The sequence below is a fragment of the Vicugna pacos genome, chromosome 3 (genome assembly GCF_048564905.1).
Source record: "Vicugna pacos chromosome 3, VicPac4, whole genome shotgun sequence".
NCBI lineage: Eukaryota > Metazoa > Chordata > Mammalia > Artiodactyla > Camelidae > Vicugna > Vicugna pacos.
The window spans coordinates 76,714,030-76,732,888 of NC_132989.1; the positions used below are offsets into that span (position 1 = coordinate 76,714,030).

General features: G+C 33.6%; 1 protein-coding gene across 3 annotated transcripts in view; it reads right to left on the reverse strand.

Annotated features, from left to right (window-relative positions):
• Nucleotides 1-3,802: 3,802 nt before the first annotated feature.
• Nucleotides 3,803-18,859, reverse strand: part of SREK1 (splicing regulatory glutamic acid and lysine rich protein 1) — a 39,960-nt gene continuing 24,903 nt past the window's right edge. For 2 of the 3 annotated variants that reach the window (XM_006197536.4, XM_031675484.2), the window contains 5 exons: nt 18,446-18,565; nt 17,699-18,079; nt 12,244-12,339; nt 6,833-6,977; nt 3,803-5,741 (listed from right to left, as the gene is read on the reverse strand). In XM_006197536.4, coding sequence (XP_006197598.1) covers nt 5,592-5,741; nt 6,833-6,977; nt 12,244-12,339; nt 17,699-18,079; nt 18,446-18,565 — 892 coding nt within the window. In that variant the 3' untranslated portion in view covers nt 3,803-5,591. The remainder of the gene's footprint in view (nt 5,742-6,832; nt 6,978-12,243; nt 12,340-17,698; nt 18,080-18,445; nt 18,566-18,859) is intronic. The other variant, XM_015245139.3, reaches the window with a different exon arrangement.

Consider the following 18,859-nt stretch of genomic DNA (forward strand, 5'->3'; position numbering starts at 1 on the left):
TAGAGTAGCATACTTTTTAAGAGACTTTCTTCTATTCAGTGAATCTTAGGGTGTTCTTCTCAAGGCAAGAAAATAATCATTATAAAAAACTAAAGGTACTGTAAATATACTCCTTAAGTATTTTTTAGAAAACGCTCATAATAAAGATAATGCAACATGAGTCATTTTGTCTGGAAGTCTACCGTCAAATGTGCCTGCTATTCCAACCTGGCATTCCTCTAAGAAGTCCTGTGGTGCCCACACTCGGACAAGTCCAAACTCACTGGCAAGGGCCTCTCCTCCCTCACTCCCAACCCATCCTCACACACGCAGTTCATCACCTTTAGAAACCAAAATGGCTCAAGGCCTTTAACCACAGAAGGCAGCTGAAACAGCTGGTCTCCGGAGAAGTCAGTATGCATAGCCTCACCATCTCTGGACCAGCTAAACCATCAAGTCCCAGGATTCTAAATTTACGTATCTGATAGCCAATTACTTTTTTTAAAGAGACACTTCTAATAGACTGTCTCATTTAAGTGGCTACCTCCAGTACACAGTTTATTCACCAAATGACAAGCTGTACTTTGAATAAATGGGAGAAGGCATTCCACTTGATGATAAAAGACAAGCAGTGACAATTTTCATTGTGCAAATACCATAGTAAGGAGATGACTCTGAAAACAAGAGAGATTCAAAATGCTATCACTTACAAGAACACTACAAAATATTGAAGGTGCAAAGCCTTGGCAAGAGTTCACTGCCACACAACTTGATTGCCCAATGTTCAAAAATCTTTCTTTTGGTAGTAATTTTGAGCACTGGAAGAGTCTGTTACCAATTACTTAGTTATAAAAATAAGCTGTAAATATGCAAATAAATGTCTCAGAAAATAGGTGAAATTATTACTCAACAGTGGCAAGATTTTAAATTTTCATTTTATTAAAAATATAGCAACACAGGAGCAGCAGCATCTGATAAATCTTTACTAGTACCATATGGAAGTAGTCCTACTCACATATAAATAATACACACCACCTAAGCAGCACTTAATGTTTACATAACTCTTCCCTTGATAATTCATAGCAATATGTAAAGAAGAGCCTTACCGTATTAATCCTATTAAGATAGAGAGTAATAATTACCTATTCAACGGAACTACCTATACAACTACACAGTATACTCAAAGGTAACCTACTGTGGAAGTCAGGGAGATCTGTACAAAGTTCCCCAACAGAGTGCTGCCCACCAGTAACCCTGGAGCTGGTAGAACTCAACTCGAATTCTTTCAGCACAATTTTCATGAATTTGAACTTACCTATATAGTTAAGAAATTAGCTATCTAGCAAATAAAAGTTAATCAGTGGGGGAGGGTATAGCTCAGTGCTAAGAGTGCATACCTAGCATGCATGAAGTCCTGGGTTCAAGCCCCAGTACCTCCACCTAAAAATAAATAAATCAACCTAACCATATCCCCCCAAAATAAATAAATTAAATTGTACAAAAATAAATGTTCTAAAACAAAACATTTTAAGTTAAGAATGGAGGGAACTATTACTCCATTCCAATCCTGGAAAAATAAATCTTACTGGTAAAATCTGTGAAGTGTCAGAAAAGCTGGCAATTTTCAAAATTAAAATGTAGCTAAGTACAAAGTAAATTTAAAAATCAGGCAACAGACAAAAAAAATCTGCTTTTAAGAACAATATACTAAGAAATGTGGTATTTTATATAAACAATTGTAACAAATTAATTGCTATAAACTCAAAGCACCTTAAAATGTAATAGAAAGAAACCTAGTTATTTTACTAAAGCCAACCTAACTGAATATGGACCAAAAATCATTAAGAGCTTTAACTTTTACTTTTAAAATAATGTACCAATCTTTGGCAGAATCATCAATAAAAGTGTATTTAAGAAAAACAAATTCACCCACAAACCCCAGATTAAGTAGGGAAGTCAATTTTATTTTAAAAGATTATTTTATTACATTTATACTCGACCCCTGCTTCCAGAAATATAACCTAGCCCTTTTAAGAGCACTAACTTTTGCAATTTAAAGATAAACAATTTAATTTTAAATGACTACATTAGTAAATGAACATGAGACAATACTAAGTATATGGGTAGTGAAATTTTTTAAAATATATATTTAAACACATAAGGAACATAGTAACTTTGTGGAAATGGCTCTACTTCACAACTCACCCAGTTAAAACCAGATACTATCTTTCACTGAAAATATAAGAAATGTCTCATTGAAATTGTTACTCAATGCATTCCTCCAAAAGGATTCATTTTAACTGCTAATTCAACTACTTAAGAAAGATTTAAATCAAATCATATTATTTCTAATAGATTTTTTAAAAAACTTTTAAAAGTCTATTACTATATATTATAATCCTTAAATCTGAGTATCTTTAGATAAGAGCAGATTTGGCTCAAGGTTCTGTTTTGTTTTGTTTTGTTTTGAAGTTTTAAAATAAAAATAGCAACATGTATGTAAGAATGAATGAGGGTCCAGAAAATGACTAATATAACGAAAGAAATTATTTTCTTGACAAAAAAATTGATTCTAAGTGCCAGTTTTTACTTTTAATTGAGCATGTCAAAAATTTAAGCCTTCAATACTTCTGAAGATCAACATAGCATTTACTGAACCTCTTAGAAAATAAGATTCTAAACAGAAAATCACAAGCTGACTAGTGTTTCTAACTATGTTAGATTTGATAAAAAATAATAACCAAGGACATAGTTGCAGAAGTTAAGGATTTCTACCTGTTTCCTCAAATGAAACTGGCTAACTTATGAAGGACCATCTTTTATTACTAGTTACATGTGAAAAGCAAGAACAACAGGAGCAACAGAATTTGGTTAGAATGGTGAAGAGCAATGACAATTTAAGGATCAGAATGTACTTGCTATATAATCATGTAAAGCTAACAAAGAGAATTTACAGAAGGTATCAAGCGTAAAATGGCTGTCTTCTTGGCCTTACCTCAAGTTTTCCTCATATCTACCTGGGATGAAAAAGATAGTTACACAGAAAATAAAAAAAAATCTTAAAAGAAAATAATGAACAAATGAAAACTATCAGCTTATAAATGAACAAAAAGAAAATGTCTCTCTCCCTCTTTCTCTCTCTCTCTCTCTCTCACACACACACACACATACACCGCAACAGTTTTAACCCCTAGAAAACTTTGTTTCTCCCTAAGCCTGTTTGAGAAGATGATATCACTTTCTCCAGATCTCCTGTACTCCTACTCATGCCGAATTTTTACAAATCAGTGTCTTTCAAGATTAGTATGATTATTTTAAAGCTGAATAAATCATCATCAGCAAGAATAAATAATAAATAGCATCAGCAAGAAAAACAATCAGCTGCTGAAACCAAATTAAATACATTAATTACTGACATAAAAAACATTTAATGGAGTCCAGAGTACAAGAAAATACTTAAACTTGAAATGACTGCTTTATAGAAGCCACACAAACATGCACTCTCCATGTCAAAACAGTTTCTAAGCCAACTAAAACAAGAACGTGATAAAACTAAGATGCTGTTTCAAAATGCATAAACAAATACTTTCCTCTAAAATACTTAGCTTTATTAGAGAAACGGTACTAAAAATAACAGATTCAAACATTTGCTCTATTCTACTTACATATCATAAATAAGACAGCTGTTGATGCAAGACACACATTCCTTCCTTCGCAATCTTTCCATATGCACCCAAGCATTCTTATAGCAGAATAAGCTGTTTACCAGCCAACCGTATGTGGTTGAATGACTAAAATGACCACCTATACTTTACATAGTAAAGCATTTTCAAAAATTTTAATGTACACAGTGACAAAAAGAGAAAAAAAACAGTAATTCTGAACACATGAAGAGTAATTAAGCAGCTTCATAATCAAACCAGGCTTTATCACTTACAATAAGGACAATTCTTTCCATTCTCCACCAAATACCTTGTTTCAATAGTATTAACATTAAAAGAAAACTCAAGTTGAAACCAAGTAACTGATGTGTTACCCAGCTTTTTAAATAAGTAACTCTTCCCATGAGGTAAGGCAACTGAGTAATTTGATTGTATTAGATTACATTAAAACAATTATACTTGATTTTTTAATAACATGCTAATTAAAAGGTATAACTTTTTTGGAACTGTAACAATGAAGAGTTCAGAAACTACAAGCTGTGGTTTGGGGGAAATTTTAGCAATGTTGTCATTTTACTATTTGCATACTTTCTTCAAAAAGTGTGCCTAACAATGTCGGATGACCTATATTTTAAACTCAAGTAAACACATCTTTACACATAAAACAAATCATCTTATATATTCACCTTTAAGTACAATTTCTGCACATCATTTATGAGAAGATGATTGAGAGGTAATAATTAAGGCCATCCAATGTAGACAACCAAACGGTTTGCTTTAAGTAAAATAAGAACATGCTGCTTCATTTTTAATTATCACAGTATAAAACTGATGGTCCCAAAACGGCTTTGTTGTTTTAAGCTCTAATGTCATTCCTGAAAACAGGACTTCTCTCTCATATTATGTGAACTAAAAGAAGCTCTTCTGACATACCACTTGCACACTTCTCTATGGGAGTGAATGGAATATCCATCTAAATTCCATATGAGTTGAGAATGACTAGCACATATAAAATTCTAGAAAACAGTATATACCACATTGTAGAAGGCACTAAAGCTTCAGCTTGTGCTCCCATAGCCCATTTTGAAAACCCAGTCTTCTTTTTATAAATGGCACCTTTGCCACCTACAGCTGACCAACACACACTGCAATATTGTTCATAAGCTTGGAAATGTCAAGAAAGTTCAAAAAGAAATGCCTACTTTGTGGGGAGACCCAAAGATTCTAAACACTGAATACTAATGCATGATTAGTATTCAACACAGTTGCTCTTCCTTTTGAAAAAGAACAGTAGCATGCATTGTCAGTTGGTTTTTAATCCACTTATTTAAGCAATTTTAATCTGTAAAACTATTTTTAAAGAAAAACTGCTGTCCTAAACAGTGAGCAAAAGAAAACACAATAGTGAGAATTTAACACAATCACTGTAAATCCTGTGAAGTAAATGTTAAAATTTCTTATACTCTGCACTTACAAGGGTGTGTATATATTTGCACCGATTTCAAGCACATCATCAATCTGTATATACTGAAATTAAAAAAAAAAAAGTAAAACAATACAAAATTCAGTTACTACCATTTTTTAAAAGAGCCTCCAACACTTATCTCCAGTCTTTATGGACAGTACAAATTTGGATCTTTGACGTCCCATTTTCTTTGTAATGGTTCTTGGCAAACACTAACAAACCACATGACAAGTGTGTCAGCCACCATGGAAATGCACAGATTTTAGAAGATGAGGAGTTTGGGTAACACCTGTTATTTTCACGGTGTCCATGCTTTATTTTCTTACTCAGTAACAAGATGGCCACCAAGTCATCTAACAACTAGAAAAGCTGTTAGCTCGTATCTTTATGCTCTACTGGACTTCTTCACTGTCTAACATCTTGCTGAGAGAATTAAAAGCTTTGGATTTTATTCCAGCGTGTGCTTCGAGGTGCATCTGTCGGTCCTATACTGCTTCTGTTTTGGTGGAGAGGTTTTCATCGTTGGGCTGACAATTTCCGTTCTGCTGTACTTTGTTTTCCTCAGTCCTTGGTGCGTCTTTGTCTTCTACCTCTTTGCCCATGCCTGAATCTGGTTCTTTATTGTGCTCCTTCTCCTACAATGAATGTTAAGGTACACATTCAACATTGTTCCCAAGAGTGGCCTGCTATTGCATCTAGTTATGGCTAAAACATCTAATTTTATCTTCTGGGAACTAGTCAAAGTGGATATTCTCTCTCATTATCTTTCACATAAACAGGACGTGCAAACACGTATCAATATGTCCTTTGTACATCTCATAAAAGATGGACAATCCATGAAGATTAAGTTAGAATAAAATAGGTAAACAGAAACTTTAGAGAAGAACTCAATAAATGTTGCTGATTGACTTGAGAAAGTGGAACATATCTGCTGAAAGTAAAATAGTTCCCACAGATGCTAGGATAGGTTTATAATCTGCGTACCAAAGAAACAAAAACAAGGGACTGTAAAAAAGGAAGTCACTATTCATCCTACCAAAGACTGCTCAAGACAATCCAAATTCAGCCCTCAACTTGAGGGAGAATTAAATGAGAACACTTGGGACAGTGCTTCGAATACAGTAAATGCTCAAGAGATATTATCAATGTTACTGACAATGATGATAAATCTCTATCAGTGTGAGAATAAATAAAACTGTAAGATGAATGCTCCAGAACTCATAACTGATTTCCAAACACAAATATACTTACCAGTATACCACTATAAAAGGAAATTAACATAATTCACAAGTACTCAAAATATTTATCAAAATTTAAAAAAACCCTTACTTGGTGGAATTTGGCTTCTCATTAATTATTCTAATTCAACGAACCTAAACTTCAGTATATATTACAAAACCAATGATAACAGATCATCCGTCAAATCTGCTAAAACAAATATAGTGAGAAAAACTGCATCAAGCAGGAATCTTCCTGTAGACAGTTAAATGGTTATTGTGTGCCATTCTATGATTCTCTAAAATAAGGGATGCATTGTTTACATTTTAATTAGTTCTTATCTTCAAAAATTTAGATTAAAAAGCTACAAATTTAACAAACATTAAATAATCCCAAAAATGTGCAAGACACTGTTACTCTCAAGCAGCTTCTACCTAAAACCACCTCTATGCAATAAAGGACAATCTCAATTATTAACTATTCAAAGCCTCAACAATGACTTGCTTACTTTAAGTGAAGTATTGTTCTTCTCCACCTTTTCCTTTCCATCTCTGTCATTAGAACTCTTTCTTGTAGAGGTTGAACGCTCTCTCTCTCTTCTTTCACTGATATGGTCCCTTTCTTTTTCTCTCTTTTTATCCTTCTTATTTCTGCTGTAAGATATTAATAGTACGTCAGTTAACTGCTAAAAAATTAAACACCCACCATACTGTTGACAAGATATTCTCACCTAACATTAATGCATCGCAAATAAGTATATCACTAACCTGGGTGACCAAGTACCATATATGAGTCCTGCAACCTATCTAACTCCACTCCATACCCCAGTTTTTAAAGACACAAGTCATTCTGCAGAGGCCACCACGTGTTCACATAAAACACAACTTTGTAATATCAATTTCAGTTTTGAAATATTCAAGATTTACCAATCAACTGTAATTAGGAAAAAACAAAATCAAATACAAAAAACTGACTAAGTAGAAAAGAATAAAAAGGATATGGGAGAAGTGGGTATAGCTCAGTGGTAGAGCTCATGCTCGGCATGCATGAGGTCCTCAGTTCAATTTCCAATACCTCGATTAAAAAATTAATTTTTAAAAAGGATAAAAAGGATAAAGAAACAGATACAGTTCTCAGGCAAGGCTGAATGACTTCTAGAAAAACCTGAATTTGAAGTGAAAAAACTTCAAATAACCAATGGTGCCCTCCTCTCATTCACAATTACGAAGAAGTCCCAGCACCAATTCAAGAGCAAAATTTAAGCCGAAGATGCAATGAACAAGTTCCATTTGTAAAAATAACATATCCTTAAAATTACAAGGAAAAAAATGACGCATTTCATATCAGAAGCATGTTTAACAGACACCTTCTACTTAAAATAATTAGCCCTAACATGAAATTCTGAACTTTTTTCCTAATTATGAATAGTTCAAAAATAAACACAAAGTCCAGGGGGAACAAACAAAAACTCAGGAAACAGACCCAAGTACCTATGAAAATTCAGGGGAACAAAGGGATGGCATCTTAAATCACTGGGGAAAAGATGGTTCTTTTATAAATAAAAGACTTGGGGACAATTGGATTATTATTTGGAAAGTGACAGAACTGGGTCCATATCTCATTCACATAAATAAATAAATTCAAATGGATTAGAGATCTAAAATTTTTAAAAGGAAACAATAAAACCACTAGAAGAAAACATGAATGCATTTCTAACTTGAGTGAAAAGATTTTTTAACCATAACTAAAATTCCATGTATGATAAAAGATTCATAAGTAAGCCTGAATAAACTTATGCAAAGCTAAAAACCCACTACTAGCATATTCAGAAGAAAAATAACAAACCAAGAAAAATATATTTGCAACACATTTGGGTATGTATGTTTATATATAACTCTTAGAAGTCAGGACACAACTGCATCAAAGAGAATAATATTCTTACAAATAAATTTTATCAGAAAGGCAAAAATTTTGCTGAAAGAAATAAAGACATAAATAAATGGAAAGACATCCCATGTTCCTGGATCAGAAGACTTACACAGAGTTAAGATAACAATAGTATCCAAAGCAATATACAAATTCAATGCAATCCCTAAATCTCATAGGCATTGATAGAAATAGAAAAACCCAGCCAAAAATTCATATGGAATCTCCAGCGACATTTAATAGCCGAAACAATCTGTAAAAGAACAACAAATTGGAAGACACACAATTCCTGATGTCAAAACTTATTACAAATCTGTAGTAATCAAACAGTGCAGTACTGGCATAAGGACAGACACACAGGCCAGTAGAAAAGACAGAAATACATGGTCACATATATGGTCAAATGATTTTTGACATAGGTGTCAAGATCTATTCAATAGAGAAAGGACAACCTTTTCAACAAATGGTGCTGGGAAAACTGAATATCCACATGCGAAACAATGAAGCTTGACCCTTACCTTACACCACATGTAAAAGTTAACTCACAATGGATCAAAGACCTAAATATATAAGCTAAAACTATTAAACTCTTAGAAGAAAACACGGGAAAATCTTCATGACATTGGTTTTGGCAATGATTTTCTGGATATAACAAAAGACAACAAAAGGAAAAAAAGATAAATCTTATTTCATCAAAATTAAAAACTTGTGCATCAAAAGATACTTAGAACAGTGAAAAGACAACCCACAGTATGGGAGAAAATACATGCAAATCAGGTATCTGGTAAGGGATTAACATTCACAACATAAAAACTACAACTTAACAAAGAGCCAAATACTCTAATTCAAAATGGGCAAAAGACTAGAGTAGACATTTCTCCAAAGAAAATATACAAATGGTGAATAAGCACATGAAAAGATGCCCAACATTACTATTCATTACAGAAATACAAATCAAAACCATAGTAAGATACCATTATATACTCACTAGAATGGCTATAATCAGAGAAAGACAGTAACAAATGTCAGTGAGCACACAGAGAAATTCAAACACTCACACATTGCTGACGGGAATGTAAAATGGCACAACCACTTTGGAAAACAGTTTGGCAGTTTCTCAAAAAGATAACGAGAGTGTTCCTATATGACTTAGCAATCACCACTCCTAGGTATATACCCAAGAAAAATGAAAACATGAGACGACACCAGAACTTGTACATAAACATTCACAGCGTTATTCTTAATAGCAAAAAAATGGAAACAATACTAAAAGTCCATCAATGAGTGATGAACTAAAGCGTGGTTTATCCATGTAATGGAATATTATTCACTCATAAAAAGAAATAAAGTACTGATTCGTGCCTCAACATGCATAAATCTTGAAAATATTACATTTAGTCAAAGAAGCCAGATACAAAAGACCACATGTACTATGTAAGTCTATATGAAATGTCTGTAACAGGCAAATCCACAGAGACAGTAGATTAGTAGCTCTCAGGAACCATGGGGAGTAACTGCTAATAGGTACAGGCCTTCTTTGAACTAACAAAAAAATGTTCTGGAGTTAAGCAGCAGTGATGGTTGCACAAAATTGTGAACATACTAAAAAGCCACTGAACTGCACATTTAAAAGAGTGAATTTTATGTTACATGAATTACATCTCAGTTTAAAAAATAACTCAGGATGGAAGCAAGACTGGGTATAGTCATTAACCATATACAGACTTACACACATACAGTGTATATATAGTGAATGCTGTCTTTTGTGAAGAAAAGGAGAAATTCAAATGTATGTGTCTGATTAATTTTATTTTATTCTTCCTGTGTTTCTTTTTACAAACAGTTGATCACTCACAGAGGGTGGATGCGGAACGAAGTAGAAGGAATGGGGAAGGAAGTGATACTGTGCAAATTTTTTGTCTAATTTGAGTTCACAACTAAGAAAAGTTTTGACTTTCATGAGTAAAGTATTTTTTAAAATACAAATTTGACCTGCCTCTACAGTATCCCTAATGCCTTCCATTATTCTCACCTAAAAATAATTCACAAACAAAAGAACCCTGATGAGAAACGTGCTTCTTCTACCCTAGCAAAACTTTTTATAAATTTCTCTTTTCTATACTTAGAAGATTACAGAAAACCAAATGAAAAACCATGACCCATCAGTAAAATAATGGGCTGAAAAAATAAATACCAAGAAATCAATACCCTTCCTAGGTAGGTACAAACCCAGTCTCCAATTACATGACATCATGGAAGAAAAGACCTCATCTGCAAGAACAGAAAAGTAAAAAATATCTAGGAATAAACTTCAAAAATACATAAAACCTGTATGAAACAAACACTGAAACATTCATGAAAAACACTAAGGATGGTCTGAATAAGTAAGCCATCCATGTTTCTGGATGAAAAGATTCACCATCATAAAGCTTTATTTATTAATAGATCTATTTATCAATTTTCCTATGTTAATTAATAAACTTAATAAAACTGTAATACAAATTATCAGTAGGTTTTATTTCTATAACCTAGACAACTGACTCTTAAGTTCAAACAGAAAAATAAATACACAAGAATGGTCAAGAATGCTCAAAAAAAAGAGCAATATGAGGATGTGGGGGAAAATAGGCCTTACTAAACATTTTAAAATACTATACAATCTGAATAATTTAAAGCAAGAGGCACCAGTACATAAATCATCAGTCAAACCAATCCAACAGCATGGAAGGCCCAGAAATAGACTCCAATACAGACAGAAAAATTTAGTACGTGACATAAGCAACATATCATATTAGGGTTAGAAAAACTGAATTTTTAATAAAATGATATTAGAACAACAAAGCAGCATTTGGAAAAATAAAACTGGACCCATATGCCATATTGTACATAAGGATAAACTTCTAATGGATCAAAGACATAAATGCAAAAAATAAAACCATAAAAGTATAAACAACAGCAATGGGGGAATTTTATTATAATCTTGGAACAGAAAAGACCTTTCTCACTTTAAGACTCAAAATGTGGAAGTCTCAAAAAAAAACTGAGAAATTAAACTATATAAAAATCAAACACCTCTATAAAATCAAGTCTCATGAACAAATAGGAAAAAGGACAAACTAGGAATGATATTTGAAATCAAATCACTGGAAATAGGGGGGGAAAACAAACACAAAAACAGACCCCACAAAAAAAATGGGCAATGTATACAATTCACAGAAAAAGAAATACAAATGGCCTTCAAATATATGAAGAGATGTTCACCTCACTCTTAAGAGAAATGCAACTAAATTTACTGCAACTGTACCATTTCTCATCTATCAGATGGACAAAAATCCACAACTCTGGTAACAATGTGTCGTAGCTGTAGGGAAACAGGCACGCATACGCAGCTGATTAAAGTGCAAGCCGCTGCCAATCCTTATGAAGAACAATATGGAAGTAAACATCTCTCAGTATTATGAACACCTCACCCTCTGACCCAACAATACCATTTCTGGAGAATTTTCCTGCATACTCGCATATTATAAAATGATGTAAGTCCACAGTTGTTCACTACAGGCTTGTAAAACTCATAAAAGACAAATTAAGAAAGCCCATTCTACCACAGGCCGGTTACCTAAACCAAGGTACTGTCACACACTGGAAGCCCATGCAACTGTAAAAAGGAATGAAGTAGCACTTTCTGATGAATACAGAAAGTTCTCCTGGTAGTTAAGAGACAAAAGCAATTATACAACACTGTGTATTCTGTGCTACCCTTTGTACCTATATACAAAAAAACTAGTAAAGCCATTACTTACGAGGACAGAGTGGATGGACACATGGGTGGAAGTTAAGACCTATCATAGTGTAACTTTTCATACTGTTTGGATTTCTATACCATGCAAATGTGTTATATATTACTCATCAAAATATAAAGGTTAAAAAAATAGACTGAATAGAGAGATTTTCCCCCTACTTCCTCCTAAGTTTTAGCAGAAGCTTTCAACCTACCTCCTCGGAGATGGAGACCTAGAAGATTTCCTTTTGATGGTTTTTGATGTTCTTGGTGATCTGGAAGAACTCCTGCTCCTCCTCCTCCGCCTTTCCCTGAAAGTTAAAAATATATCATTTTAAAAAACAACAATTTAAAAGGTAATTCAAATATACAAAAGCAAAAGGGTCCTTAATGATCTCAAGTGAATGGTATTCTTTAGAGGCCAGTTTAAATTAATGACTTTCATGAAAATGTTCTACCATCTAATTTTTAGCAGGTCAAATTATGAACTATGAATTTTACAGACCAATGAAAACATTTTCTAAGATTTCATATTAGAAAGGGTAGAGGATCTCCTTTTCACCCGATTTATTTGGACAGTAATTTCTTGAGTACAAAAAGTATTAATGGATGTTTCAGATTCTCTCTCAAGCTAAACATATTCTTCCTCAGGATCTAAAGTATGTTTCATCCGATCCCTTGTCGTGCATCTAGCTCCCTGCTGCCCCACTGTGGATTACTGTGTAACAAGGTAACAGGCCCTTTTCAAGAAAAGAAAGGTAAGTGGGCTCGCAAAATGTGAACTTTTTAAACCCAAGTATTTAAAATATCTCTTTAAAAAGTATTTACATTGATTCATTTTACAAAGAAATTGCTTTGACCCTCCAACCTCCTACCACTTCATTACTACTGTTCTAGTCATTTAAAATTGAGCACACAGGCTGCTTAGATGTAAGGAAAATTATTTAAAGCCTGGAATTTAAATATGACAGAGTCAAAAATAATTAACTAGATTAAGTGTTTATTATTATTAAAAGACTATTTTGCTTAACATATTAGCAAATGATGCATACTCTAATAAATTACTTCATTTGTAGGGGTGGTCACCTTAGAAATAATGAATTTCAAGTTGTCTACTATTCAGGTGATGAGATATGAGGATATATTTAGTAAATGACTAATGTATCCAGTGATCTACCTCACAAGGAGCTCTGATAATTAGTGGTCACAGAGCTGAAAGAACCAAATCGTCTAGAATTCAAATTCTCTTTATTACCTGAGTAAGCTGATTCTAGGCGAATGAAACATTTTGTGTACGTTCTTCATCTATAAAATAAAAAACTAGACAATGCTCATATGTGGTATATATAGTAGATGTTAAGACCAAAACAGCTCAAGAACTTTGAGAACACAAATAAATCAATTCAAACTCTACCTAAGATTCTCCCTTCCATTACCCCACTTTATTTCCAAGTTACCCCCAAATTATACTTCCTAAGATGGAAATTACATAACGATATTCCATTTAATCAATGCCATTCTGTAGCAGCACCCCCTCATGCACCCTGGCACAAGAACTGGGAGTATTTTTTTCATAACACGAGAATGTTATCCCAGACTTCACATTTACACAGAATGGCTCCATCTTCATCAGCATTATGTAACTCTTTAATTGTTGTTCAGGAAGCACTATGTACAGGTGGACATCTAATAAACTACCAGGTGGTGTGAGAGCTAAGGCTGGAACAGACAGCAATCCAGAATGTCAGTTAGAAAGCAGCTGTCAGCTCCAGTATGCAGAACTCGAGTTGGTTAGGCTTATATTTAAATTTTAGTTCCACACCTAATCAGCTGCATGACTGGAATCTTATTATCTGAGTCTTAGTTTTTCCAACTGGAAAATGGAGACAATAACTCAAGCCTTGTAGTGTTGTTACGAAGATTTAGAGTAACACTGTAAAGTACTAAGCCTAGTGCCTGGTGCATAGCAGGTGCTCAGTAAGTATTTTCTCCTTCTCTTCCTTGGTTTCATCCTTATTGGTAATAATTTCAAGCATTAAAAATTTCTAAATATCAAATTGTTTCCTTAAAAACCTAGATTAGAAGACAACGTTGGAAATAAAAATATTAAGTATACTATTTTTCTGAACAGTTAACATATTTCCCATTCACTAAACATCAGAGCACCTGAAAGGAAGAAAAATGTTAAAAGATGAGAAATCGTTTCTCTTCTCAAAGTTCCTCTGAAAGCATGAAATATTCCAAACTGCTGAACTTTAGGAACTAACGTTAGTCACCATCTATTCCTCAGGCCCCAGAGGTTATTTAAGAACTTACTTAGGACTGAATGTGAACATTTGAACTTTCTTAAATATCAAGTGACTTAAAATGGCCCATGAAAACATTAAACATTTCAAAGTCATCTGGAAAAGTAAATTCAACTGAATTTAAAAGGAACCAAAACATTATATGGTGTTGTGAGGACAATGTCTAAACAATCATATAAACACAAAGGAATGTGTGAAACATAATATAATAACTGTGCTATAAAGATGCAGTCCACAAGGTTAATTAATACCCACAGCAAATGAATTTAATTCTTCAGGTTTTGGTTCAAAATGCTGAAATGTGGCAATGATCTATTGATTTGTAATCTATTAATACATTGTAATCTATTAATATATATTGTTGCTTTCAATATTATGCTTCTGAGGCATTTTTTAAAATTGGTACCAAGTGCTGGTTAGAGTCCTCAAAAAAAATCTCTAAAATAAGAAAGAGCTACTATACTACTATACTTCTTTTTTTTTTAACATTTTTTATTGATTTATAATCATTTTACAATGTTGTGTCAAATTCCAGTGTTCAGCACAATTTTTCAGTCATTCATGGACATATACACACTCATTGTCACATTTTTTTCTCTGTGATTTATCATAACATTTTGTGTATATTTCCCTGTGCTATACAGTGTAATCTTGTTTATCTATTCTACAATTTTGAAATCCCAGTCTATCCCTTCCCACCCTCTACCCTCCTGGTAACCACAAGTCTGTATTCTCTGTCCATGAGTCTTTAGATTCCACATATGAGCGATCTCATATGGTATTTTTCTTTCTCTTTCTGGCTTACTTCACTTAGAATGACATTCTCTAGGAGCATCCATGTTGCTGCAAATGGCGTTATGTTGTCAGTTTTTATGGCTGAGTAGTATTCCATTGTATAAATATACCACATCTTCTTTATCCAGTCACCTATTGATGGACATTTAGGCTGTTTCCATGTTTTGGCTATTGTAAATATACTACTATACTTCTGATTTAAGTACAGAGCAGATGGAAATTTTCCTCTAAGCTTTGGTTTCTTCAAGGTTTAAACCACGATAACAGTCTTCTCAGAGGCTTATTACGAGGATTAAATAAATTAGTCATGAAAAACTCTGCTGAGACATAATATCTAGCATATGGTAAAGCACTGGAAAAATGCTTACAATTATCTTCTATTAACTAACCAAAGCCTACTATTAGAACAAGCTATCAAAATTGCCAAGAAGAGAACATAGGCAAAACACTCTGACATAAATCGTAGCAATGTTTTCCTAGGTCAGTCTCCAAGGCAAGAGAAATAAAAGCAAAATAAACAAATGGGACCTAATAAAACTACAAGCTTTTGCACAAAAAAGCAAAGGAAACCATAATCAAAACAAAAAGACAACCTATAGACTGGGAGAAGATATTTGCAAATGATGCAACTGACAAGGGCTTAATTTCCAGAATATGCAAACAGCTCATACAACTCAATAAGAAAACAAACAACTCAATCATAAAATGGGCAGAAGACCTAAATAGACATTTGTCCAGAGAAAACAAACAGATGGCCAATATTGTTCAGTATCACCAATTATCAGAGAAATACAAATCAAAACCACAATGAAGTATCACCTCACACCAGTCAGCCATCATGGGGGGAGGGTATAGCTCAGTGGTAAGAGTGCATGCCTAGAATGCACAACGTCCTGAGTTCAGTCCCCAGCACCTCCACTAAAATAAATGAATAAACCTAATTACCTACCTCCAACCCCCCCAAAAAAAACAGAACCTGGGTGAAAAATAAAGTCTAACCTTTAAAAAGCAAAATGGCCATCATTAAAAAGTCCACAAACAATAATTCTGGAGAGGGCTTGGAGAAAAGGGAACCCTCCTACAGTGTTGGTAGGAATGTAAATTGGTGCAGCCACAGTGGAAAACAGTACAGAGGTTCCTTAAAAAACTAAAAGTATACCTATCACATGATCCAGTAATCCCACTGTTAGGGCATTTATCTGGATAAAACTGTAATTTGAAAAGATACACACACCCCAATGTTCACAGCAGCACTACTTACAATGGCCAAGACATGGTAGTAACCTAAGTGCCCATCAACAGATGACTAGATAAAGATGCAGTATATATACACAATGGAAAATTACTCAGCCATTAAAAAAGAGTGAAATAATGTCATTTGCAGCAACATGGATAGACCTAGAGATGATCATAAGTGATGTTAAGTCACATAGAGAAAGACAAATATGCTGGAATCTAAAAACGAACACATGAACTTACTTACAAAACAGAGCTCACAGACATATAAAATAAACTTATGGTTATCAAAGGGGAAGGGGGTGGGATAAATTAGGAGTTTGGGATAAGCAGATATAAAGTATTAAATATAAAATAGATAAACAACAAGGTTCTAATGTATAGCACAGAGAACTACATTCAGCATTTCGTAATAACCTATAGTGAAAAAGAAAATATACGTATAACTGAATCACTATGCTATATAACAGAAACATAAATCAACTATACTTCAATTAAAAATAAAACTAAACCAATAAAAAAAGAATAAGTTATTAAAACACAAAGTTAAAAATAGGAAATAAAATATTCCATTGTCTCAGAAACTTTCTACAAAAAAGCTTAAAAAAATTTTTTAACTCGCTAAAAATGTAATTTTTAAGTACTTTAAAGAATGGTTTAACACAACTTAGGAACTTCCATTTATTTATAGTCATGGTACCATGTGGAGTAACGGATGTAGGTTTAGATAATATTGAATTAAGGAAAGTCCTCATTTTGCTGCTGTTACTATAGCAACATGCTGCCACCTGGTGGCAGTGTACCTACTAATAAGTTGAGGGAACAGTCCTAAGGAAAATAGCAAACCTTTAACAACGAAATGAAAATTAAAATTTAAACATCATGCACTCAACAAAATTGGGCAGTAAAAATAAACTGAGATGACAAAAGGGACATCATTTCAAGGAAACAGAGAAGCATAATGGGTCAATATGGGTCAATTTCTCTGTACTTAAAAAAAAAAAAAAACTTGTCCCTGCCATCCTACCCTCCAAGGAAATAGTAAGCAGCAGCAACTGCAGCCACTGGTGCCACTGCGAGGTTCAAACAGTGGATCACAAAGGGCAGTTAACTTTTCAAATAATTTTGCCCAATAGTATCTCTTTCTCCTCACAGGTTCAATACTGTAACAACCCCTCTGCTAGAGAAATGTTTAGACTTCCTTCAGAGGGAAATGTTCTCATATTATTATACTGATTCTACTTGTATAAAATAATCTTTTCCCCCTCAATTAAAATTTATGTTTTCATTTGTCATCAGTAAACCCCTTGGTAAAAAGTTGAAATTATCAAACCTGCTGGAACTACGGGATCTTCTTGATGCATTGTAACTTCTGGGTGGTGTTCTGGATTTTTTATCCTTCTTTCTTTTCTCATCCATCTCTTTGGATCTGTCCTTTTCTCGTTCCTTTTCTTTGTCCTGTTCCTTCTCCTTCTCTTTGTCTCGTTCCTTTTCATGTTCTTTTTCCCGCTCTCTCTCTCTGTCCTTCTCCTTGTCTTTCTCTCGGTCCTTTTCCCGTTCTTTATCCCGGTCTTTATCTTTGTTTTTGCCCCGTTCTTTTTCTTTTTCACGTTCCTTTTCCCTGTCTCTCTCTTTTTCCCTTTCCTTTTCTCTATCTTTTTCTTTCACTCTTTCCTTTTCCTTGATTTTTTCTCGGGTGTCTTTTCTTTTGTCCCTTTAAAAACAAAAATAAGTAAGTTCACAATGGAAATTATTCTACTCCCCAAAAAAGGACCTCCTCCTCTTCCCTCAACCACTATCAACATAAAACAATTTATAATAGCTATAAGACATTATGCATAAGTTTCTATATAATTCATGTGCACATGAAGCTACTAAATGATATAATTACCAGGCTGAATTAAGAAGTCTGGAAACCTCACAAGTCATACTGACCATCAGATTCAAATCAATGGCAATTAATATTAATCTACTAAAATAATCAGAAGAAAGTTTAACTTCTTTCATTAAAAACCTAAACCACACAGTTTTTTAACAAATGATGCCATGAAAAAATTAGCCTTATTTTCCAAAAACTCACCGTGAACGCGAACGACTTCTTGACTTCCGTCTCTCCCTTGATTTAGAACGTTTTTTATGAGGGCTCTTAGATCTACGTCTATCCTTTTGTCTTGAACGTGATCTATTATGGGATCTACTCCTAAAGAAAAGCAAATCTGTTAGGATCTCAAAACTTACTAAGAGTTTCAAATTTTAAAAATTTAAGACCTTTAAAATAAGAGAATTGTAAAACTGACCCTGACAGTATCAATATTTTAAAACTATCCACTATGTTTCAGACTATCTGACACAAATTTATTGGAAACTTTACCAGATAGTTCATTGTCAAGAACACAAAGACAGAAGCAAAGAAAGAATTTAAGTTATTTCCTATGTCAGACTTAAAAGTTGATATTTTCAGCTATGGCTTTGTTTTGCTAATTCTCAGATGGCT